The sequence below is a fragment of the Dermochelys coriacea genome, chromosome 19, assembly GCF_009764565.3.
Source record: "Dermochelys coriacea isolate rDerCor1 chromosome 19, rDerCor1.pri.v4, whole genome shotgun sequence".
Lineage (NCBI taxonomy): Eukaryota > Metazoa > Chordata > Testudines > Dermochelyidae > Dermochelys > Dermochelys coriacea.
Genome location: NC_050086.2, coordinates 9,637,950 through 9,662,864, shown reverse-complemented (window position 1 = coordinate 9,662,864; position 24,915 = coordinate 9,637,950). Strand labels below are relative to the sequence as shown.

At 52.6% G+C, this 24,915-nt stretch overlaps 2 protein-coding genes across 3 annotated transcripts in view; one reads left to right on the top strand and one right to left on the bottom strand.

Annotated features, from left to right (window-relative positions):
- Window positions 1-1,509: 1,509 nt before the first annotated feature.
- On the top strand, window positions 1,510-11,204 carry SLC30A2 (solute carrier family 30 member 2). 2 transcript variants are annotated; one of them, XM_038377686.2, is made up of 9 exons: window positions 2,282-2,388; window positions 3,167-3,250; window positions 3,455-3,669; window positions 4,208-4,354; window positions 6,595-6,748; window positions 7,554-7,725; window positions 9,421-9,526; window positions 9,659-9,793; window positions 10,748-11,204. In XM_038377686.2, exons 3-9 carry the CDS (start codon window positions 3,495-3,497, stop codon window positions 10,891-10,893), a joined length of 1,035 nt encoding a protein of 344 aa, XP_038233614.1. In that variant the 5' UTR covers window positions 2,282-2,388; window positions 3,167-3,250; window positions 3,455-3,494; the 3' UTR covers window positions 10,894-11,204. The 2 variants fall into 2 exon arrangements, with proteins under 2 accessions (XP_038233613.2, XP_038233614.1); XM_038377685.2 differs by lacking the exon at window positions 3,167-3,250 and having other exon boundaries at window positions 1,510-2,388.
- A 5,998-nt stretch (window positions 11,205-17,202) lies between these two features.
- EXTL1 (exostosin like glycosyltransferase 1) overlaps window positions 17,203-24,915 on the bottom strand; it is a 47,167-nt gene continuing 39,454 nt past the window's right edge. Inside the window, 9 exon segments of the mRNA XM_038377981.2 lie at window positions 17,203-17,734; window positions 19,017-19,173; window positions 20,256-20,416; window positions 21,656-21,742; window positions 22,087-22,122; window positions 22,124-22,183; window positions 23,208-23,326; window positions 23,412-23,450; window positions 23,453-23,534. Coding sequence (XP_038233909.1) covers window positions 17,546-17,734; window positions 19,017-19,173; window positions 20,256-20,416; window positions 21,656-21,742; window positions 22,087-22,122; window positions 22,124-22,183; window positions 23,208-23,326; window positions 23,412-23,450; window positions 23,453-23,534 — 930 coding nt within the window. The 3' untranslated portion in view covers window positions 17,203-17,545.

Genomic DNA, 24,915 nt, shown 5'->3' with positions numbered 1-24,915 from the left:
GCAGATGGATGGAGGATCCCAGTCCTGGTGGGGGTGGAGAGAGCAGAGTTGTGGGACCCCAGGTCCTGGTACTGCAGGGAGAGGGAGCCCAAGGCTGGAGAGCTGAAAGGCAAGGAGGACCCTGACGCAGGGGGTAAGGGCTGGGGGTAGCATTGGAGGACCCCACCCAGTGCTGGGAGAGGGAAGAAAGGGCGGTGGAAGGGGGAGATGGGGTACTGGGGGGATATCAGTGCTGGGCGACAGGCGAGGGATGATGGAGACTACTGGCTGACACTCAACTGTGTTAGGGGCGAGGGGCCCCACTGCACTGGTAGAGGGTCCTTCCAGAAAGGGGAAGGGTCCATTGGAGGCGGAAGGGCAGGATCAGGGTCAGCCTGCCATGGCACTAGTGCTTGGGGGGAGCTAGGACCCTGCAGCGGCAGGCGACTCTGGGAGCTGGGCAGAGTGGAGCCAGCTGGGGAGGGGTCACTCCTTGCTGCTGCCACAGAGACTGAGCCAAACCCAAACCCAGGGGGTGAGTGCGGGGTGCAGGCCTGACCCCTGCTGCTGGCACCAGGCCTCCTGCTAGTCCTCTGTGCCGCCCTGCCCCCCCATGTCCTCCTGAAGCGCTGGGCCCCCTCAAAGCGCAGGGGCTGGCACGGTTGCCCCAGTCTGCCCTATGGACGGGACAGCTCTGGATGGATCTATCCTCCATGAACTTATCTAGTTCTTTTTTGAACCCTTCTATAGTCTTGGCCTTCACAACATCCTCTGACAAGGAGTTCCCCAGGTTGACTGTGCAGTTGTATGAAGAATTCTTAGACCATGGTCCTACAGTAAACAGAGCCAAAGAGCTTGACATAGAGGGAGATTAAAAACAGCATGTTGGTTCTTGGTGCATCCCCAAGTTACATTAGAGGAGATCACTTATTTATTGAGCAGAATCTGTACAGTTAATAAAGGAAAGGGGATCTGTGCTCCAGAGTTTACAGTCCGGGGCCCTATCCTGCAAAGCTTATAGACACAAGTCATTTTATGCAGGTGAGTTGGTCCTATTGAATTCAACAGATGTTACTTACATGCATACTTTTTTGCAGGCTCAGTGCATTTCAAACACAAGCTACATTGGATGGCTACGTGAATATCCCAAAAGCCCTACCACTGTTTCTGTTAGGACTGTCTCTATTAAAAGAGTCACCAGTTTAACTAAAGATATGCTGTTAAACTGATTTAGTGAAACCCATGTGGACGCTATTGAATGGATTTAAACCAGTTCAAATTTGAGCCAGGTTTAAACTCTAACCCCCTTAGTTTAAACTCTAACCACCTTAACTTAAACGATCTTTAAATTAAATTCAAACCACCTTAATTTCAATCACGTCCATTAAAGGAACTAGGTTCAAAACCAGTTTAAGAGGGTTCACACAGGGATTTGCACTGGTTCAACGAAATCGATTTAAAAGCAGATATGCATTAAACTGCTCCAAGGTCTAACTCAGTCAAGACTTCCCATTCCCTTTTCCTCCTGGCACTGGGGGCGAAGATGTGGGGAAGGGGGGATACAGCAGGAACTGGGGAGGGATCGCAGATGTTTCACACGTGGCTGGGGAGTTCGCTAAGCTCCTTGAGTTCTATGTGGCAGGAGGTTTTCAGTTTGCCCCATGGCAGTCTTGCTGCCTGGGTGCCCAGATGCCAGGACAGGTGACCGGCTCAGGACAGGATGGAGCTGCGGGACCAGCTAGCTCCGCATTCCTGCTGCGGGTCTAGTGCTCAGTTGCCCCGTGGAGTGAGCCAGGCTCCAGCCGGGGGCGGGTGGGAGGCGGTAGCTGGGCCCCTGGCTCACACTGGGAGGTGGGGGGGCTGGCACGGCGGGACCCACTGCCTTCTCATTCCCGAGCCCGACCTCCGAGAAGGGGGAGACTTGGGGCTGGAGCATGCCAAGGGGGTGCATGGCCAGACCCCCTCCCCCAGGCAGGGCTGGGCCCGGCGGGTTGAACCCCCCTCGCCGTCCCGGAGGGAGGCGCGCAGCCTCTCCAAGTGCAATGCGCCCCGCGGGGCGCACGGGAGTGGCCAGCCGGGGGTTCTCTCGGCTCCCCGCCGGGCGGGCTGCCGGGGTGCCCGGCCCCCGGGGAGGGAGGCAGCTCTGCAAAGTTTGCAGCCGGCCTGGCCGGAGCTCGCCGCCCCCGCCGGGCCCTTTGCACACGAGCCCCCGGCGCTTCACACGGGCCGCGGCCGGGGCCGGATAAAGAGGCAGCTGCGAGCCCGGCGCGGGGGGTGGCTGGAGCAGGGGGACCCTCGAGGAGAACCGGAACCGGAGCCGGAGCCGGAGCCGAGCGCGCCCCGGCAGGTGAGGATGGCGCAAAGGGACGGGGAGGAGAAGCGGCACCTGCTGGTGGAGCCCGGAGCCAGGTGAGAGGCGATTTCTGCCCCTTCGGTTACCCTCTCCATGGGGCAATCGTGTGTGTGTCCCCCCGCCCAGCCTCCTCCCAGTAACAAACCCCAGTCCCCCCCCTTCCTTCCCCCATAGCACCCTCCCCCTACATTGTCCCCTGTGTCTCCCCCATCCTGCCCCCATCTTTTCCAGGGGATCCCAGTGCTTCCCCCAGCTCAGCTCTGCAGCTCCCCAGGCTGGCCTGTCTCCCCCCTGCACTGTGGGACCCCAGGGAGAGAGCCCAGCCTGGCTGCAGCCTCCTCTCCCCCATTCCAGGCTGCCAGGCCCAGCTCCCCAAAGGTATGTAGGTGCCCAGCTCCCATCAATGCCAATGGGCATTAGGCACCTACCTAGCTTTGAGGATCTGGGTTCCAGGGCACCTGCTTCTGGCTCAACAGGTTCCCTGGCTCTGGTGTCTCTCTGCCCTTCTGAGAGGAGAGGGTGTCTCTGGCACAGAAGGGCCCCCCAATAATTTAGTCTGGGGGACCAAACCAATCCACTCTCTCCATCTGGTGCCCCTTATTGGGAGGAACTTGGAAATGGGGGCTACAGCTGGAATAACTGTGGTTCCTTTAGTGTTAAGGGGGGAAAGAGGAGGGCTTGCCAGACAGGGAATGAGTGATGGGTGGAAGAAGGAAGGGGTAGGGATCTCCTGCTTTAGAGCTTCCATTCCTCCCTGGATGGAGGGGAGTTTTCAAGCAGGGGAGACTAGCTAGACTTGGGCCAGGGCTTTCATGAGTGACTGGTGATTTTTAGGGTGCCCAGCATGAGATGCCGCCAAGGGGTCTGGATTTCAGAGGGTGAGTGCTCCAGCACTGTCTGAGAATTGGGCTTCTCAAGGTGAGCACCCAAAAATCCCTAGCTTCTCTTGAAAACCCTGGGGCACATTTCCTTTGGGGGGTGGGAAGGGAAGGGCCTTGGGCACAAAGGGGCATCATTTTAATTTCATTTGGAAATCTCCTTCCCCCTTTCAGACCCTCTCCCCGAGTTTCTCAGCCAGCAATTCCCAAGAGTGGTCAGTAACTGTGACTCTCTGTCATTCAGGTCCTATCTGAGCGTCTCCGAGAAGAACTTTCACAATTCCATGCTCAAGTACATTCCAGACACGTCCTCCATCGAGCTGAGCCTCCCGGGGAACCAGCATTGTCATTCCAACTGGGCTGCTGGCAGCCACTACGATTCCGAAAAGCAGCGGGCTCGAAGGAAACTCTACATCGCATCTGTGATCTGCCTAGTCTTCATGACAGGAGAAGTCATAGGTAAGATGCCAAAGTAGCCTATGTTGTATGGCTTCCTTGGCTGGTAAGAGCCAAGATGCTGGAACAGCTAGACTGGACAAGAGATTTGTCTCCATCTCCTCCCTAAACTGTTATGTGCAACTATTAAACAGCTGTCACGGTCTGCCCTAGAAGTGGTTGCATTTCATTGTTCAAACAGCTAATCCCAAAAATATAATTGTGTAAGGGCTTCGTCCCGCAAGGTGGGCACTTGGAAGGATCAAACTTTAGGGCCCTGATCTTAAGCCCATTGAATTTGGTGGCAAAAACTGCCATAGGGGCCCTGGGTTAAAGTGGCAGACACAATGAAAACCCAGATGAGTATTTTGCAGCAGGCTCCGTTTATAACCAGGAGCCCCTCTGGTCTTGGGAGCCCGCCATCACGTGGACTCTGATCTTTTTTCAGGGTTTCCTCGGCACTGGTTGCATGCCCCAGCTGTGACAGGCATAGGGGCAGCATTGGTGCTCCTGCGGGCTTCCATCCTTTCACTGACTCATTCTTTCTCCTCCACGACTTCAGGGGGATACCTGTCCCACAGCCTGGCCATCATGACAGACGCAGCCCATCTGCTGACGGACTTCGCCAGCATGATGATTAGTCTGTTTTCCCTGTGGATGGCCTCGCGGCCGGCTACCAAAACTATGAACTTTGGCTGGCACCGAGCAGGTAACTTGCTGAGTGTATTCCCCTGCAGGGCAGGATATGAAGCCCAGGTGCTCAATGGAAGAACAACACTGGGTGTGGTAACATCTAACGATGCTCCTTTCTGCTGCTGGGTTTATCTGAAAGGAAGGGAGTTTCCTTGGTGAGGGGTTTGCAAAGGCTCTTGAATGGACCTGGGAGGGAGGGACACTTGCAGAGCAGTGGGGGATGGGGAAGGTGTCCAGATCCCACACAAGTCCCATCTGATCAGTGCAGGCTAAGAACTGGGATCCAACAGACCCAACCCTGCGGAGCACACACCTGAATGCACAGAAATCGGCTGCAGCTCTATTGCAGTAGCTCTAACTGCAAGCTGTTTGCTAACCCCATTCCACCGAGCAGGTGAGCCTTGTGATTGTCCCTTTTTACTGCCCCTGTGGATCCACTGTTCCAGGATCGTTGGCACCTCTGGCTCTAAGATCATTAGTTACCCCTGTGGGACCCTACCCCAGCAAATACCCATGCTGAGCCACTGGGCCCTTCTGGCAGCAAGTACTTCCCCATCACGTTGGGTCCAGTCGTAACCAGCCCCGTGGCACTCCTGCTGGAATGGGATGTTCCCCTTTCCTTGTTCTGACCTGGTATTTGGGTACAGTAATTCCCTCCCTCCTTTAAGGGCCGCCCCTATTAATTTCCATCTGAGGACAACCCAAGAGTTAGCTCATCACTTAGCTGCAGTTCTAACCAGGGGAACAGGTTTGCTGAAACGAAGCAGAGCCTCCTGCGAAATGCAGCAGCTGAAAGCCCACATGCTGGGTAGATTTATTTCAGTCCCACTATCTGTCCAAGGGCGGGGAAACCGCCAGCTGCCTTTGCTCTCTACATTCTTACAGAGGCTCTTTAGTGCTGCAGTTGTTAAAGGTCTGTTAGCATTCCCATTACCAGTCTCCCTTTGTCTGTCTCTCCATCTGGCATTGGTGAGGCCCCCAGTCCCCTTCTCCCCTCTCCATTCCCGGCCATCTCCACCGTGTTTTTCTGCTGTCTTTCTGCTGTCGTCATCTTGACATCATTAATTTTTTCCTAACATTGAGCTAGTGCTGTGAAAAGTGCCGGACCGCAAGCCTTGCAGACTGAGGCCTGGTCTCTAAATAGATGTTGTACTGCTATCGTTATTTCAGTGCGGGGAGGCAACATTTAATTGAAATAGTTACATCTGTACCACTCCTAGCACATATGTAGCTCTGTTGGGGTAAAGGTCCATTAGGCAGTGTCTAAACTCAAAAGTTGTATTGCTTTACCTATCCTGGGATAGTTAAAATGGTATCCGCTTAGTATGGATGCAGTTTTACCCGTATAAAGGTGCTTATCTAATAAATAGCTCATTTCCATATGGGAAGGTATAACTGCCTCCACACCAGCAGCTGTACCAGAGTAACTAGGTATAAAAATTACACTTCTGAGTGAAATAAACTGGTACAAAATCTGAGTAGATCAGACCTTGTTCTGGTATAGCTTATGCCCCTTCCCTTACAGGTATAAATGATACAGGGGTACGCACTTTTATACCAGTGTCACTGCATCCACACTAGACGGGGTTATGTAGCTTTAACTAGACTGGGAGAGTAAAGAGGTGCAACTTGTGCCCAGAGAGCTGAATTCAGAGAGGACACGTCAGCTATATTTCAGTGGGGGGCACAAGGGAGGGTAAGGTGGTATGATTGACGAGCCGAGGGGCTGGAGGAAAGGTGTGGATTAGAAGCAACTAACAATGAGGGGGTGACTTAGAATTGTTAAACATAATTAGGACTAGTCCACCTGGGGAAATTGACCAGTATAGCTAGAGTGGAAGATTCATTATTCTGCTAGAGCTATGCCAGTATATTTCCCCATGTAAACCAGCCTTTAGGGTTCCTTCCAGCCTTCCAGTATATTTCCCCATGTAAACCAGCCTTCTGCACACCCAGCTCCAGCCCCTATATGCTGCTCCAGTGCTGTATATGGACCATAAAGGAGTTGCAGTTTCCCCTGGTGCAGGAGCTGCATAAGGCCAATGGAAGTGGCTCACCACAGATCCCACTCTCAGTCCCTGGCGCTGGGGGAATCTGGGATTCTGTGCAGCCCTGGGGAGGCAGCCGTGAAGCCAAGAAGTCCTTGCCTAAGGCTCTGTGGCCGCTGTCCCACAGAGTGGCGAGCGGGTGTCTGGAAGAGGATTTGCTGTGTGTTTCTTGCTCGCTAACCCTTCGGGTGCCGGGCTGTCTCTGCAGAGATTCTGGGGGCTCTGGTCTCGGTGCTGTCGATCTGGGTGGTGACCGGAGTCTTGGTTTATCTGGCCGTGGAGCGTCTGCTCTCAAACAACTACAAGATCGAAGGGGACACCATGCTCATCACCTCTGCCTGTGCTGTGGCGGTGAATATCATGTATGTCCGGCAGGGTCACTGGCTCTTGGCTCCTCTGAGAACGCTCCGAGGCGATGGGGCGGGAAGGGTCATTCATTGCTGGTCAAATTGCAAAGGTTAATCCCTCACACTAGAATGTTTCTTCTGGCCAATCCGAAAGGCCTGCCAGTCCAAACAGGCGATTAATCCGGGGATTAGCGGTCTCCCGAGGCCCGATCCCTGCTCCCATTGGAAGCCCCTGAGAGTCTGGCCATTGATTTCCATTGGGAGCAGGAGCAGGAGCAGGCCCTTGGTTGGTAGAATGCCTGCAGGGATTTTGCAAGTGAGTTTGGAAGTGACTGTGAAGGGCTCTGTGCTCCTCTCCTCTCCCTCCCACCCCCCCCCCCCCCCCGCTCCCTGGAGCTAGTGTCTGCTGCACACGGCTCGCACTAGAATCCAGGGCACCAAGGGGGCTGCGGGGTTCTCAGCTGTCTCCTCGGCCTCTACTAGGAGCTACCAGATTGGGGTTCTGTTGACCCGAGCAGTGGGGCATAGGATTGAGGATCTGAGCCTCCCTCTGTGCCAGGGTTCCAGGCTCTCTGTTACTGAGCCGGAGTGATGCAGGCCAGAGTGTCTGTGGTCGGCGCCGTATGTTGCAGCCTGGATCGGATGCTGGCAGCGAGAGCAGTGTGGAACCTCGCACTGCACCCTGCACGGGGAGATGGAGGGAAGGTGGCGTTGCCCCTCTGCAGGCAGGGCTTGCCTCGACTGGTGCAGAAGGCATGGGAGCAGGCCGTGGGTTGAGGCGCCACGCTCGATGACCTTGCTGCTCCTTCTTCCCCTGCAGAATGGGAGTCGCTCTTCACCAGGGGGGTCATGGGCACAGCCACCAGGGCCACAGCCACCACAGGCACAGCAAGCAGCGGAACACCAGCGTCCAGGCCGCATTTATCCATGTGGTCGGGGACCTGCTGCAGAGCGTTGGCGTCCTGGTAGCTGCATACATCATATATTTCAAGGTACAGGCTCTGTTGCGAAGAGTGTCTAGGGGCAGAAGGCTGGAAACTCCCCACTGTGTGATGTACAAGGGATCTTTCATTTGTTGTGGCATAGACGCTGGAGCATGCAGCGTGCTGTCCCAGGTGGAGGAAGGAAGAGGTGTGGTCAGAGCACAGGACTGGGAGCCAGGAACTCTTGCGTTCTTATCTTTTCTCTGCTGGTAATTCCTTCTCTGTCCTCGAGAAAGTCACTTAACCTCTCTGCCTTAGTTTCCCTGAATGCCTTGCCCAAGGACACAGAGGACGTTAGTGGCAGAACACAGATTATATATAGATTTTTTTTTTTAAATTGCATTTCACTTACTTCACCCACCACAGAAATGCAGCCACCTCTGGAATGGCATGCAGCAGTTGCCTAGCAGCATTGCACAACCATGTAGGATAGGAAATGAGGAATTCTGTGTGAACTTGAAACTTCAGGGAAATGCAGGGATGCAGCTATCCAAGTTGGAACTTAGCGGAGACACTAAAAAAGAAAAGGAGCACTTGTGGCACTTTAGAGACTAACAAATTTATTTGAGCATAAGCTTTCGTGAGCTACAGCTCACTTCAGCGGAGACACGGATGCTGATGCCCCAGCTCTGTGCTATATGATCCTTATTGTTCACACATGGTCAGGATCTCTGCTTCTCTTCTCATCAGCAAGGAGGCAGGAGGTCCAGTGATGCTATGCTGGGGCATTGGGGTCCACACTCAGGCCAGGTCTATACTGAAAATTTTTGTCAGCATAGTAATGTCACTAAGGGATGTGATTTTAATTTGCAACGTTACTACACTGCTCAGAGTTTCATATGTACAATTATGCTGCCAAAAAAGTGTTTGTGTCAGGATCTCTTATGCACTTTTTTGACACTATAAATTGCTTCTACACTAGAATCCTAGAATATCAGGGTTAGAAGGGACCTCAGGAGGTCATCTAGTCCAACCTCCTGCTCAAAGCAGGACCTAATCCCCAACTAAATCATCCCAGCCAGGGCTTTGTCAAGCCTGACCTTAAAAACCTCTAAGGAAGGAGATTCCACCACCTCCCTATGGAACCCATTCCAGTGCTTCACCCCCCTCCTAGTGAAAAAGTTTTTCCTCATATCCAACCTAAACCTCCCCCACTGCAACTTGAGACCATTACTCCTCGTTCTGTCATCTGCTACCATTGAGAAGAGTTTAGATCCATCCTCTTTGGAACCCCCTTGCAGGTAGTTGAAAACAGCTATCAAATCCCCCCTCATTCTTCTCTTCTGCAGACTAAACAATCCCAGTTCCCTCAGCCTCTCCTCATAAGTCATGTGCTCTAGCCCCCTAATCATTTTCGTTGCCCTCCGCTGGACTCTTTCCTATACCAGCAAACCCTTACTCAAAGGAAATAGTGCAGCATTTTGAATTATTGGCACCTGGATGTTCTCTGGAGGCCTCCCATCCAAGCAGTGAGCAGGCTGCACCTCTGCTTAGCTTGTGATCTGTTCAGCTCTCACAACACACGGTACAATTGCAGATGAAAAATGGAATTTTCATTTGGAATGAAGCTCAGTAGCCCAGGAAGGAAACCATTGAGCATTGTGTAATGAGATTACACGGAGTCTGAGGGCCGTTGTTTGAGTATGAGTTATTTGTGAGCTTTACATTAAATACACCGAGTAACCGCTTTCCTCCTCCCATCAGCCAGAGTACAAATACGTAGACCCCATCTGTACCTTCCTGTTCTCAATCCTGGTCCTTGGAACCACACTCACAATCCTCCGGGATGTCGTCCTTGTGCTGATGGAAGGTAAGGAGCTCCACAGAGCAGGGTGGTTAACCCAGTCCCACCCCTGTGGTATGTTCTCCTGTGGGTTACAGGCTACCTCCCTTTCCTGCTGATGTGGGGCTCTGACCCTGTGTGCTTCTTGCTGTCTTGAAGGTACCCCAAAAGGGGTGGACTTCAACAACGTGAAGGAGATCTTGCTGTCCATCAATGGTGTGAAAGCTCTTCACAGCCTCCACATCTGGGCCCTGACTGTGTCGCACCCAGTGCTGTCAGTCCATATAGCTATCAGTAAGTATCTACCCTGCCTGCCCATTAGAGAGACAAGGTGTGGGAGGGAATATCTTTTATTGGACCAACTCCTGCTGGTGAAAGAGACGAGCCTTCGAGCTCTTCTTCAGGTCTGTGTCAGCTCGAAGGCTCGTCTCTTTCACCAGCAGGAGTTGGTCCAATGAAAGATGCCACTTCACCCATTTGTCTGTCTAATATCCTGGGACCAACACGGCCACAACAACACCGCACACATTTAGGACCTGATAGAAGTGCTCCCATTGCATCAGTGGCATTGGATCGGACCCTGGGTGTAGAGCAGCGTGCTCCCAGAAGATGCGCTTTGGAGGCGTCAAGCGCTCTTGGCAGAAAAGCTGTTGGATGTGGAGGATTATGGGAGATTCCTCGATGCTGCACCGGCTTTGCCTGGTTTTGCGTCCAGCTCAGAGCTCTGCTTAGGTTCACCTAGAAGCTCATGATCCTTTAGTACAAAATTGGGGCTTTTTTTTTTTTTTTTTTTTTTGGTGGCTTTGCACAAGTTTCCATCCCAAAAGACCTTTGTGGTTTGGCTGGGTTTTGCATAGGTTTCGCTTAGATAAGAGAATGTGATTCCCTGTCCCCCCAGATTATACAGTTTAAGGCCCTGATCCTGCAAACTGGTTGGTCTAGGCAGACCCGACTGGACTCTGGATAGTGACTGTGTCCTGAAAAAAATCACTTTTAGCTTTATTTATTTTTATTTAAAGCCAGAAGGGACCATGGTGGTCCTCTCCTCTGACCCCCCCGTATGATGCAGCAGCTAGCCTTTCACCCAGCGATTCCTGTCACTTGTGACTGAGCTGGAGCACTGGTATCTGTTGGCGAGACAGTAGATCTATCTGGGTCTATGGATGTAGTGGACCCTGGCAGGCTCAAAAGCCAAGTCTTTATCCCATTACGTGACCTCTCCAGCTTCCATGCTTTTGTTCGTTCCAGATGAAAACACTGATGCACAGACAATCTTGAAGGAGGCTAGTTCCCAACTGCAAGGGGCGTTCAACTTCCACACCACCACCATCCAGATTGAGAACTACTCTGAGGACATGAGAGACTGCCGGGAGTGCCAGAGCCCCTCCGACTGACCGCCTCTCTGCAGGGGGCGGGGGAATTGACGACCGACTGTGGACCAACAGTCCTGGAAATGCTGCTACCTCAGAGCTTTTTGCTGCCTCCCCGAACAAGGACACACTGTGGTCAAGTGCCCGTTCAGAGGCAGCAGGGTGCCAATCCCTGGGGCATTGGGATGAGGTGATATGACCGTGTTCTCTCCTGCGCTGTGTTAGAGAGACAGTAACATTTTCTTTTCTTTTCTTTTTTTTTATTTCACTTTCATCCCATCCCAAACAGGGAGCATCACTTTTTTAATATTCTGAAAATAAAGCAGATCAAACGATTCTGTCCCTCTGGCTTCATGCTCTGTGTGAGAGAGACGTGCACTCTTCAGCATGCTCTCGTCTGCTTGGTTTGCCATAGGAACAGTGGGAACGTCTAGTCTGATCCAGGGGCGCCATTTCACATTTTGGGGGCAGTGCAACATTGACTGTTATTCCAGGGGCTACTTAGGCACCTGAGAACTCTAGGTTTTTTGCAACTAACAACTTAGAAATTAGCTGACAGGAACACTGTATCTAATTCCTATATAAAGAAAGAAAAACATATATATACAAACACCACCTAAAGCCATATTTTAAGTGTATATGTAAATTTAGAACAATCAGGAGATAATACAGCAAGATATTCCCAATCCCAAACCTTCAGGTATCAGTTTTGGAGCCTTAACGTAGATATCAGAAACACACGTGTATACTTTGTACACTCTCTTTAGTAGAGATAAATAAAATCTGCTTAGTTTCTGTAACAGGCACTGTTATTGTCATTACCTACTCTATTTTAGTCGATTGTTTTTCACTTCACTAAAAACACAATTTTACTTAATTTTAACTGCACTTTTTAGCCCAAGCCCTGTGAGCTCAAGTCAGCTGACAAGGGCCAGCCGGCAACCCTGTTACAGGTCGTTAATTTCAGTGTAGACATACCTTAAGGCATTGCTAATGATCTCCACCAGAATAAACCCAGACACCAGTTACATTGTTGCTTCCCCCAAAACCAGCTGTCCCTCTCCATTTTCTTTCCTCTGCAAACTTCCACTTCAAAACCAACAGCACTAAAAAGCCCCCCTAGAAAGCACTGCAAACAGGGACAGATGTCTGCAATCCATCGCTGAGAGCAAAAGCCTTCCAGTCCCCGCACGGCTGCTTCCCCCCAGCTGACAGATGTACACACAACCCCCAGCTCTACATGAGCCCAGCTCATGTGATGCTGCTGCAGGCAGCTGCTGGCTTTTTGACCTTGCTAGGATTTCGAGCAGCCCCATTCCCCCTGAATGAGGAAGTCCTCTGTGCTTCACGAACCTCTGCACCTTTCCCCATTTTTTGCACCCATCAGTCATTTGCACACACTACAGGAGAGAGAGTCGTTGGGGGCCTCACGCAGAACTGGCAATCTTACGTGTTTCCTACAAGATTCTCTGCCTGGATAAGCAATGGCATCGATATCCAAATGCTAAGGAAGTGAAACCTGATGGACGGATGGGAAGTGATTATTATTTAAATGCTGAACACTGACAGACAGAAAAATAAATTCCAGTTCTTAATAAAAGGGGGGGGGCATAATTACATTTGGGCTTGGGCTGGAACCCTAGGCTCTGAAACCCCATGCGGGTCTCTTGCTGAGTCCAAAGTAGCAGTCATGTTAGTCTGTATCTGCAAAAAGAAAAGGAGGACTTGTGGCACTTTAGAGACTAACAAATTTATTTGAGCATAAGCTTTCGTGAGCTACAGTCCACTTCATCGGATGCATACCTCAAATATGCTCAAATAAATTTGTTAGTCTCTAAGGTGCCACAAGTCCTCCTTTTCTTTTTGCTGAGTCCAGGCTCCAGCCCCAGCCTGAATGGCTACGCTGGAATTTCTAGCCCCACAGTCCAAGTCAGTTGCCCTGGGCTCCAGGACTCCATGCTGTGAGTTTTTTATTGCCGTGTCAACACGCCCTTAGAGGCACAGCCCTGACAAGTGGGTGCTGCATTACCCCAGTGGGCCCTGCAGGGGGCACTAGAGAGACCAGCTGCAGCCAGGCTGGTGAGTTGGGTCTCCACGCAGGTGAGGGGGCAGTTTCAGCACCGCCAACTCCAACGGTGCAAACCTCACGAGTCAGGCCCCATCCTGCCTTCACTGGCACTTATGACAACTCCTTCTCCCACCCCTCCCTTCCCAGCCGGGTTTTAACAGCTCACACCTGTTGATGAAGATTGCCCGTGACCATGCAGAGCAGAAAGGAGGAGCGGAGGGGACTGACTTTGGGACGATGGACACTTTCAGCAGCTCATCTCTACTACGCTGCTTTTGCTAGACTCAAAGAAACTGAATGTGGCTCCGCTGCGAGCTTCCTCACAGCAGTACCACATGAATGCCAGCAACAGCCAATGAGGTGCATTGCAGCCAGTGGCAGGAAGGATATGGACAGTGCAGTGGGTTGGATGCCTCTGGTCAGTCGCTAGTGGCAGGCGCTGGCAGCAAGATCCATCAGGTCAGTTCCTTGATGCCCAAGCGACAGATTGATTTAGTGCGTGCCAGGCATTGACATCTTTGGAGTTATGGGTGCTCAGCACCACCTAGAGAGAGCTAAGCCCCCGCAGGGAGAGGGAGCCTGTGCCCATAGGCATGTTTTATGGGCAACGAGGCCTGCTCCCTTGCACAAATGATTGTCCCAAGATTATTTACGGTGCCGCTCACAGTGTGGCTTGGAAATAAAACCAGGGTTATTTATGCAGCCGCGGTGGAGTGATATTTACGACACAGAGGTTACGAGCCACCCTCTTTATGAAATAATCACTCCTGACGGGCTTGGCTTCCCATTGTTTATAGACTGCTCGGAGATTTTTAACGGCTCTCTCGGGCGATGGGTGGAGCTGTCATTTTTCAAAGCAGCGAAGGCAAAGAAAGCCCTGGCCTTAATGACTGTGCTAGAGAAACCACTTTCACCTTGTTGGGCCAGATCCTCAGCTACAGTAAATCAGCATAGCTTCACAAGGGCCTGGCTGGTGTAAATCAGCTTAGCAGCACTGCAGACAGTGGTGCTCCATCCATTTACACCTGCTGAGGATCTGGTCATCAGTCTGTAGGAATCTCCATTCATTTCTCACAGTCAGACTGACCTCACCAGAGGGTTTTAATAGGTTTGTGAGTCAAATGAGTCAGTGTCAGATGTGGATTTTGAGTAGCCTTCCCAAGCTAAGAAGATTGGGCTTGGTTAGGACTTGGCTGGGAGACTTAAAAACAAGTACTCTTATACAGAAAATTACTCGATATTAACTAATTAATCTTCACATACATCAGTTATGAATGAGCTATTACTGTCCCCATTTTACAGATGGGGAAACTGAGGCACAGCAAGGTACCATGACTTCCCAAGATCACCCAGCAGCTGTCCTGGGACTAGAACCTAGGTATCATTGGTCCTAGTCCTGAGCTCTACTAGGCAACACTGTCTTTCTAAGTAGCCAGCCACCCTGACCATTCATAGCTAGTTACACACTCCTGGACCCCTTCTACAAGAATTACAGGATGTTAACTCCCATGCCCTGGCTAAATTCCAATTTGGGCATCTGCCTCCCTAAAAGCTTGCCAACAATTTCAGTTCAGTTCTTCACTTCCCTCCACAAAATCTTGTGTGCTATTGGTGTGTGTTGCTCAATTACTGCTGCATTCCACCCCAGAGGAGGCTGAATTTCAGTGGTGGGTGAGGCAATTCCCGTTTGTGGAACCTGGCAAAGGAGAGGGATAAAGGCGAGATATTTGTATCATGGGGAAGCAATTAAAGGCTGAATGATCAGAAAATACACTGTGGGAGCCCTGTAGCTTTCTCAGCATGTTCAGCTATTTCCTTCAGATCACCCCAGCTGAAATTCCAGTGGGAAATCCACTGTCGGGCTTTCTTTATGATTTCATTGTCTCCATCTAGCCTCGCTCCAGCTTTATTTATAAGCATCATTTTCTAAGCCCATAATCCTGAGAACCTTAACCAAATCACTTCTGGAGACCCCGGCAGCAACCTAACTGCCTCCTCGCAATATTGCTTCAAAAGCAGCTGCTGTGTCTCATTTATCTTCTTGTTTGAGGCTGGTCCAAATCCATGTTTATGGCTGTTTAATTAGGAGCTAATGACTTCTGTTTGGCCTTTCTTTCTTTCTCTGCCATTGACAGGTTCTGCTCAGCAAGCGCTCAGGTTGTCGGTTTCATCACTAATAATGCTGCCTTCATTCAGCCCAGAAACTGAGCAATATGACTCTGCTGCAAACTTCCCCACAGCAGTGCCACAAGAATTCTGGCAACAGCTGCTGCAGTGCTTTAACAGCGTGAATTCTGCACAACGGTGCCCTGTCTTGATGAGTCCGCAGTCCCGCATGAGTTCTTTGTAGGCCAAAGCACACAGAGCTAACGCTTTGTGCTCATGTAACCATGATAGACCCTGGTCGTCAGCGGGTGGGATTGAACCTGGGACCTCTGGAACTTAGTGCATGAGCCAAAAGCCAACTGGCTTTTAGCTAATCAAACATTAGGCCCTACAATACCACTCTGAGCAGAACCCATCATCAGCATGTCCCCTGGAATGGTGGTTGAAGGTAAGGAAGTATAGCTAGGGAAAAGTAGCTTTTACCGATGGGAAACTGAGGCACAGAGCGGCCAAGGCCTATGTTTTCAAAAACATCTGCTAACTTGGGGTCCATTTGCCAAGCACCCAACTTGTAACACTAGGGCCTGAGCTGCAGGACCTGTTGCTCCCCTTAGATTCAACAGGATTTGGGGTGCTCAACACAAGGTGAGAACCAGGCCTGAGGTGTCTCAAGCTGGGCACCCATAATTAGGCCTACATTTTTAAAAGGGCTCACTAAGTGACTTCGCCATGGTCACAAAGGCCAAAACCTCAAAGGTATGTGTGGGAGGGATAGCTCAGTGGTTTGAGCACGGGCCTGCTAAACCCACCATTGTGAGTTCAATCCTTAAGGGGGCCATTTAGGGATCTGCGGCAAAAATTGGGGATTGGTCCTGCTTTGAGCAGGAGGTTGGACTAGATGACCTCCTGATTTGATGTGAGGTACCGGAATACCTTGAGGAGCTGGACCAAAGTGAGCCTGAGTTAAGATGAGAACGCAGGCATTCTGCCTCATTGTTCCCTACTCTGATTACTCAACAGCTTTCCCTGCTAGATCTGGAAGTAGAAGCCAGGTGTCCTGGTTCCCATTGCACAGCTTGCAGTACTTCCATCCTTTGCTTAATACAGAACGCTGTTATGAGACATTTTAGGGGAACACGTAGAAACGATACAGGCTTGGAGGTAATTGCTTTGTCCCGCCAAGAGCCTGAGCTAGGTTTCCATCAGGAAGAACAATAAAGTCCCTCTTGAGTGCACACGATTGCTGTGCGAGGTGATTTAACCCCACGAGCCTTACACTAGTGACGCTGTATTGAGCAGAACATGCCTGGTAACCATTGTTGCCAACCCTAGCGATTTTAATCAGAAATCACATGATAGTTGATGTTTGTCTTAAAGCCCCAGCTCCTGGAGTCAGGTGATTATGTGAGACTCTTGGCTTTCACTGGGAATAAAAAAGTACATTTTTAGCTCTCCTGGTTGCATAGAAAAGCTGGAAAAATGTGACCCCCTAAATGTTCCATCATCCCAAGGCAAAGAAAAAAATGCACCGTTTACTACTTTTTTACATCTCAGGCTTAAAAATCATCTCTCGTAATTTTGGTGGCCTGATTCATGATTTTTGACAGCATGGGTTAGCAAGAACAGGTAGACAAGGCTAGTCGCAAACACAGGCGTTTTCTAGACATCTCCCTGGGCCCTTTGGTGGCACATCCAGAACCGAACACAATAGTTGTTCTGAGGCACATCAGACTGGACCCACGGTTATTTTTATCTGAGGACAATAACCAGTTTTGTCTGCTGATGGGAGGATGACTGCGTTTCATTCTCAGCCTTGTGCTGAGTCTGAGCTGCTTAATGCATGGGTATAAAACAGACCCTTGATGCCTATTCCAGATTAAATGAGTTTGGATTCACGGAAGATCAAACGCCTAACAGGGCAACAAACATTACAACAGCTCCCCAGTGTGAGTATCACAGACAGGTGCTGACCCCTAGTGGCAGCAGAGGGAGGGACTGGATTGTGTTCCCGCACTTCCACAAGACCCTATTTCTGCTCCTGCATTTCTGGTGAGTTGAAGTAGGGATTGTGGCTGCGACCAGGACAATCAATGGACTATACATTCAAACCCAGCTTCTTTTTCTTAAGGCAGACAGGCTGAGACTCCAGAGGCAAGTCAAGAAATGGAAGAGCCCGTCGTTCCTGCAAACCTTTATTTGTACTGGTAAAACCCAATAAAGACCGCAATTCCTTCCAGTATCTCGCCAGCTACTGTTAACGTGAGTGTATCCCACTCAGAGCCCAGCATTAGAGAGGTCTAAGCAAGGAATGCTTCCCCAGGCCCCACTGGGATTCCCGTTCGCGTGGCTGTAACGGCGGCTAGATCAGTAACGTTAAAGTCTGTAGCACTGGAATCCCAGCTCAGTCCGGTATCCTAGGAGCATGGGAATAATACGTCCAGCACAGCGGCTGCCTCCTCTCCAGCTCTGCTTCCCAAGGGCTCTGCTGGGCTCTCCCTGGCGCTAGGGTTTCTCTAAGTGCCGGTACTTCTTGCGCAGCACGGACACCTGGTCCTTGAACAGCACAGGGTCCAGGCGGAGCTGCGAGTGCACCAGTGGCATGTAGCCAAACCAGGCTGCGAACTGGTTGAGGCAGTCCTGGCGCTGGGAGAACTGCAGGTTCCCGCTGGAGACGGCCACACTCTTAGACCTCTGCGGGGTGCAAGTGGAGAAGAGAGCGCTCAGGGCTATTGTACAGACTTAGGGACTTATCCTGCTCCCAAGAAGACAATGGTGGTTTTGCCATTGAATTCAGCAGGATGAGGCGCAGACCCTAAATTAAAGGTATTTGACCCAATAGCTCATTTGTAAGCCCCCAAGGAGGGAGAGGGGAAGCCATCAAAACCACAGAAGGAGGTGGACAGAACACTGTGATCAGAACACATGGGTGAGCGAACTGCAGGCAACGAGAGAGGAGAAGTGGAGGTGAAGGAGCTAAGGGGCTGATAGCTCAGAGGGAGAGGTGGGATTTTCCACAGCTTTCCCTTCTCCACCTACATCTTGGGTAGGCCCTAAACAAGCCGGAGAACCAGGCACTCCCGAGCTCTCTGAGAGATCCCACCCCGAACAATGAACCCCCTGGGGGAGCCGTGTTGCAGCAGCTCCTGTTATTCGTTGTAGGGGATGTGGCATAAGACCAGGCCCTGGAGGAAAGTAGAAGCAGTGGCCCGTGGGGTCACCCTCTGATAGGAGCCTTTCCCAGAATGCCTTTCCTGGAGCTGGCCCTTTAAATCTGGGAGAGACAAGCTGCTGCAGCTCTAGGGGGAACGTTTTGCACCTAACAGTTACAATCTGTGCCTCCCGCCCATCTGGTAAGTATCTGTCTTTTATTTCGCTGTCTTGGCCTGAGGGGACTGCCCATCTCCAGTTCCTTCCCCCTCTCTCTGCCCTACATGGCACAGCTGAGCTGGGACTGGTTCCTCCAGGATACACACAACCTGCCTGCTGCCAGCCCTGTGCTCTGCACATAGCTGCAGGCCCGGGGATGGGAGCTATGCTGCCCCAGGAGGAGGGCTCTGAAGGGAGTTGGCTGGGTGGCACGGTGGGAAGCAGACCGAGCTCTCTGCGGGTGCTGGAAGGGGGTAAGCCCTGAGGATGTAAAGGAAATATTTAGGGTGGCCCCTGGGCATATAGCACTGAGCAGCAGAAAGAGGTTAATATGTAAGGCCTGGATGTTTTAGGCTATTGGGAAACATTGCCTAGTGGTGAGATCTACCAGGGTGCGGGATGGCTTCCTCGGGGACAAGGCAGCTCTGTTGCTTAAATCATTAAGGATTGAACAGGGCAGGGCACTGGGGCCCAGGCAGCAGGACCCATCTGCACTGTCCGAGGGGTCCCAAGAGGACCCTAACTTTGAGAATTCTATGCTTCCCCCCCCATGCCTGGTACACTCCTGACTCAGTGGCCCCCCAGAGCACCACTCTCAGCTCCCTACCTCCTGGTGCTGCTTCTTCTGGGTCACTTTGATGGGAGGTAGCTTGGTGACGGCAGACACTAGGAAGTTCATCAGGATGTCTTCACAGTTGGAGAGCTGATCAATCAGGCTCTTCAGGCTGGCAGGCAGGTAATTGGTGAAGAGACTGTGATAATACCTGGCGGGGGGAGGGGAGGAACAAGGCAGAGACTGTGATCATATCTGCGGCGGGGGAGCGGGAAGAGACGGGAGGGGTGTCTCAAAGAGCATAAGCCTGCTGGACATGCCTGTACATTTCCGCTGTGCTTGGCTTTGCCACCAAGGGACCATCCCGTTCCCCAAGGCTGGGGGTGGCCAGAGCATGTCCCACGGGCCAAAGGCCTCCTACAGCCACAATGCAAGTCCCGGCAGCTCTCTCCTTCCACGTGTTGGCACAGGCCCTGTCTTCACTTTGTGTTCCTTGCCTCTCCTCTATTCCAGAGGCCGGCCGTGGCCGGGATTTTCCCCAGCCATGGATGCTTAGGCTAATGCCACTTGGCTCGGCAGCTTCATCCGTGGCACGGATGAAGGCTGCTCTTTGTAAGCCGAAGGCAGGAGCCACATTCTCCTCCCGCCCTCGACCCTCTGGCCATGACTTTCTAAAATGGGCGCCAGTCGAAGCGCTTCTGGATGCACAGGGCTGGGTGCTCAGCACTCCCTGCACCCCAGCCACTTCTTCAGGTCCCTGCTTATGGATTTAGGGAGCTACCTTTAGCCTCCTCTTTTTCAAAAGCTTGGCCTAGGTCTCCCCCCGCTTCACTGTCCTGGTGTCCAAATGGAGGTTCATAGAATCATAGAATATCATGGGTTAGAAGGGACCTCAGGAGGTCATCTAGTCCAACCCCCTGCTCAAAGCAGGACCAAAGCAGGTTAGCCCTACTGAACTCCTTACCGGGGCATGGGGCTCGATTCCTCCGTTATTACATTGTAGGACCACTTCCAGCACACGGCCAGGCCGGGCCCTGTTGTCCTGGACGCTGCACAGACACGTAGCAAATGGCAGCCACCATCTCAGTTTGAGATCCTCAGCTGGAAGATGCTATCTAACCCCAGGCCTGTTATGACTGAAGCCTCCATGTCTGGGCAATAGACGGTTCCTACCACTGGGTGGCTTCAAGCTAGTTCATCTTCCAGTGGAGCTTTTGGGTGGAAGAACAGAGTCCTCCAGCGTTCACTCTGCCTGGGACCCTCAGGCCGGAAGTTCTGGAGAAGGTGCTTTACCTGTGATAGAACGCAGCTGCGGTGAGAACCATGGAGAACTCGTTGGTCCACTTGGAGGTGTAGCCCCACTGGCTCTGGCTGGAATCCCAGAAGTGACTCCGCATGGGGAACCCAACAATGCGGTCAGGGAAACTCCTCCACACCACAAAGGCAAAGTCAACCTGGGGAGCCAGACGGAGAGAGTTCACCACCAGGACAGGGCCGATTAGCCGCAGATCCAGAGTCAAATGCCTCCATCATTTGGAAGAGAACACTGCGGAGAGCAGAACTACCCTGGCTAGGACAGAGCACATCTGGATTTGACCCGCTCAATCTTTACCACCATCGCTACTCTCTGCAAAGAACAGGCACATCTTCAAAACATCCTCTGTACCTCTCTGAGCCTCGACACCATGTGCCAAGCAACCTGCACCTCCCTATTCCCTTTAAGGACATGACTCCTCTCCCCCAAGCCACACCCCAACCAGCTAAGAGCAGAAACGCAATGCCTCAATCCTCGCCTGCAAGCCAGGCTGCCTGCTGCCATGTGATCCTGCTGGATCACACACGGTAAGCGCCCTTGGGTCGGGCGCGTACTTGGGTGGAGGGCCTGCCGGGCACAGCCAGGTGTCTCAGCGAGAGACGTAGGTGATGCAGTAGGTGGCATGCTGCCATGTGATCTCTTATTCAAGTACTCAGCCAGCCCAGCCCTGCTTAGCCTGGGAGATCTGGTGCCCCAGTGTGGTAGGTGCCAATGACCTGGCAGGGGGTGCTGTGCTGGAGAGATGTAAAGCAGAGCTTCTGGCTGCTCAGGGGCCATGGCACTTTTTGTAAGAGGGGGGCATTAACCCCAACGTCCTGGCCAGATTCTAGCTTGATTATTATTACAGGGTCTATTCCCACCATAGTTTATTTGCCCCTCCTGCCCTCAACTCAGGCCTGCTCCTGCGATGGTGAGCATTCTTTAGCAGGCCTTGGGAGTTGAGGGCACTAGGCACATCACACTATCTGTAGAGTTGCTGCGCCCTGTTGAACACCTGCCACGTTCCAGCCGAGAGGTGGCTGCACATTCCATGGTGCTCTGGGTGCAGAGGTGGATTATGGTTTTATGGGGCCCTGAGCCAGGACAAGTGGGGGGGGCCCTCCCACCCATTCTGCCTGCAGCCCCACCCCCACCCCCACCCCACGGGGTCAGAGCACTGGTTGCGCTGGCGGAGCCGGGCAGGACAGGAACACCGGGCGGGCAGAGTGGGTTGGGGCATAGGGACGCTCATTATTCCAGGGCCCCCCAATTGGCCGGAGCCCCTCGGGATCGGCTCCGTTGGCCCAGTGGCTAATCCGTGGACAGCTTGTGAAGCCCCTTGAGACCCTGCTCTCCCACGAGGCGTCTTTATCTAGGTCCCTCCAGCCCCGGGTCTCACCTCGCTGGTCGACAGGCTGGTGTGTTCATCCAGGCTCAGCACCGCATCTGTCCCGATGGCCGAGTACGGGAAGAAACGGTCGCTTACCTGGAGCGAGAGGGAACAGCAGAGTCAGGCAGAAGGCCAGAGCCCCTCCCGCCCCTTCCCCATCCCCATGGAGAGTGCAGGCTTGTGCAGAGCAGCGGGCACCTGCCGCTGAGTCCCGGCTGGGCCACCGCTGAGCCGCTCCCTGATGCACAAATCCGGGCTGCGGTTCTTTGGCCGCACGTTCCCCTGGCCCTTGGGGAGGACCGGGCTGCCCCAGTGCGGAGAGCGGCAGCCCCACCGTGCACTGGGGGGGGGTGCACAGCCCCTTCACTGCCCTCCCTATCCCGTCCGAGAAATCCCGCAGCGGGAGGCCCACAAACAAAGCAACCCAGCAAACCGCTTACTTTCCGCCGACCGTGAATGACTGTCAAAGGCACTGCTGGTCTGGGGCCATTTCCCCCTCGGTGGGGGAGGCTTCTCGCAGCTCCACAGGACTAGGATCTAAACCCAAACCCGAGGGCACCTAGGTCAGCACATGTGGGTGGCTCTGTGTGTCTGGGAGGGGGGCGGGAGGGTGTGCCCCAAACCCACAGCCTCCCTGTCCTCCCGCCCAGCTGGAAAGTTTGAGCCTGACATGGAGCCACCACCCTCGCTTTAATCAAACAAACCCGGGCATCACGAGGGCGCCCAACCGCTCACCTGTGGTTGCTTTTAACTTCTACTTGCTATGCACATAGCTTCTAATTGGGGCCTGGAAGTGCTCTCCCAGCTCAAAAATTAAAAATCGTAATGCCAAGGCTGGATGCTCCTGCCCAGGGCTACGGGCATGGGGCAAGGTCTAGTTAAAGAGGGTGATTAATAAAGGTACGTAAAACTCTCCCCTCTCCCATCTCTTTACCCCAAATAAACCCTTTGGGCCTGATTTTCAGAGGTGCTGACAATCTGCAAATCCCCCGGGGCCAGCTCCAGAACTGGTGTCACTCCATTGAAGCAATGGGCCCGATCCCCAGCTGGCATAAATCAGTGTCACACCATAGGTGTCAGTGGAGTCAGATCCGCACATGGGGTGATTCGCAGCATCGCTCCATTGAAATCAGTTGGGCCAGATCCTCCGTGGGTGTAAATTAGCATTGCTCCGGCGGTACGAATGGAGCTATGCTGACTTCCGCCAGCTGTGGGCTGATTTTCTGGTGGAGGTTCGGGGGCTCAGCACCTCTGCTGATCTACCAGGGCCTTTCCATGGCTTTCTGGGACTCTATGTGCCACTGTCAGAGGTGGGTCTAAGGCACTGTGGCCCCAGATCCAATGCCTGCTGGAGTCAATGGGGGCCTTTCCAGTCATTTCAGTGGGAGAGGGGTTCAGATCCAATCCAAATGTTCCCAAAGCCCAGGGGTATCTGGTTTTGGCCTGTCTCTAATTCTAACAGGGAGAACAAAACAATAGCTTGAGCCCTCGCCTTCTCTCCCGCAGCACTAGAACCCGGGAGTGTGGCCGGGGGGGGGGGGTGTTAACCTTTGACCCTGACCTGGGCGCAGTGCTGGGATCTGGAGACAGCCTGGATGAGCTTGAGGATGGGCTGGGAGAGGGAGACCACAGGGGAGACGGCCCGGATGAAAGCTGTGAACTTGCCAGAGGGGCTGGACCCTGAAAAGGGAGAGATCGGATCATCAGGGGTTCCCAAGGACACGCCAGGGCACACCCGGGGTGGGCGGGGGGAGAGCGGTCCTACCATGCTGCAGATGGTAGAAAGGGAAGTCGCCGAGGTGGTGGAATACTCCGGCAGAGCCAGCAGTCCCCCAGGCAGGGTGTCCACAAGAACTTGGAGCGGGGATTCTCGACGAAATACCCGATCCTTATTATCTGGTGGGAGATAGAGACTGCTTTCATCACCCTAGCAGCAAGCAGGCACATCAAGCCAGCAGTGCTCAGCAGAGGGAGACAACATCCAGTTGCAAACCCGGGGCTCGGGAAAATGCAACCCAGGCCCCACCATCTCACCCAAACACTGCACTCTGCAGTGCGGCAGGACCTGGCTGGCCAGGGAGTTGTGCAAACAGAGTTGGGGGGTGGGATTGATTTGGGAGGGAGGGATCACACCCCTGAGTTTTTGCCCTGAGATTCAATCAGCATGAAACTGATTCAAATCCACCACGTTTTGCCTGACTTTGTCACTGAATTTTGCCTGGCTTCCATCTGAAACCATCCCTCAGTCCTGAAAGTTGGGGTGGTGGGTGGGGTCCTGCTTATACTGTATGGTGGTCAATGCATAAATCCCTGATTCTCTTGCCGCACCAGCTTTACCCCAGTCTAACTGCACTGACTTTAAGTGGCGTTCCTCCTGATTTACACCAGAAGTGGAAGCAGAATACAGGCCTAAATGCATAACTAGAGATGGGTTGAAACCAGCCCCCGGCTCTAGAACTGAACGCTAGATCTCCCATCTCTATCCTGAGATAACCAGCCCCCCAAGGATTTCAGGGCCTTTGGATCCAGATGCTGAACCCTTTACTCAGGCTGGCACACTGACTTCAATGGGGCTAGCTGGCATCTCCCCAAGGGTACACAAATCTGGCCCTGAGCTCATTCCCTATTTATAGCAATGAGCAAACCTCAGAAAGTTAGGTTTTGCTTTGGATGAGCGGCCAAACGTTCTGCTTTGAACTATCTCAGCCTTGCTGACAGCAACAACAAGGCTGGAAATGGCACAAACCAGACTTCCTGGCACTCTCCTTCTTCTGACCCAACTGGAATAACTTGGAGAAGCGGCCTCCTGCGGCCCTGCTGGCCGAAATGATGATGACAGATAGATGTCAAAACTCTTTTCTATTATCGGCGGGGGTTGAGCCCTGGGATCTTGACACGATCACGCACCTCTCCTTTCTGATGGGAGGCTTTGTGTAAAAGATAATGATGAGTCCGGGTCTTGCCTCCCCAAGGGGAAATGCCATTCGAAAGACTCCACAGCCTGACAGCTTTGCTGTGTGTGAATTTAGCATTCAGCAGAGGGGCGGCATGGATGGCCCTGGGCCCTGAAGGCTCTGTTATTATTGTTACTATGATTATTTGATTAGTTGGGGATTGGTCCCACTTTGAGCAGGGGGTTGGACTTCCTGAGGTCCCTTCCAACCCTGACATTCTATGATTTATTTTTATGTACTGTGCTCTGGTAGCACCCAGGAGCACCAGACCCTGGTCTCCACTGTACAAAACAGAATGAAATATATCCCCGGCCC

Excerpts from the sequence above, each read along its gene's own strand:
- SLC30A2 (XM_038377685.2), top strand. The coding sequence starts at position 1,700 with ATGGAGCTGCGGGACCAGCTAGCTCCGCATTCCTGCTGCGGGTCTAGT. Across the intron at positions 3,670-4,207 it reads CATGACAGGAGAAGTCATAG|GGGGATACCTGTCCCACAGC; the intron begins GTAAGATGCCAA and ends CCACGACTTCAG. Across the intron at positions 9,794-10,747 it reads GTCAGTCCATATAGCTATCA|ATGAAAACACTGATGCACAG; the intron begins GTAAGTATCTAC and ends TGTTCGTTCCAG.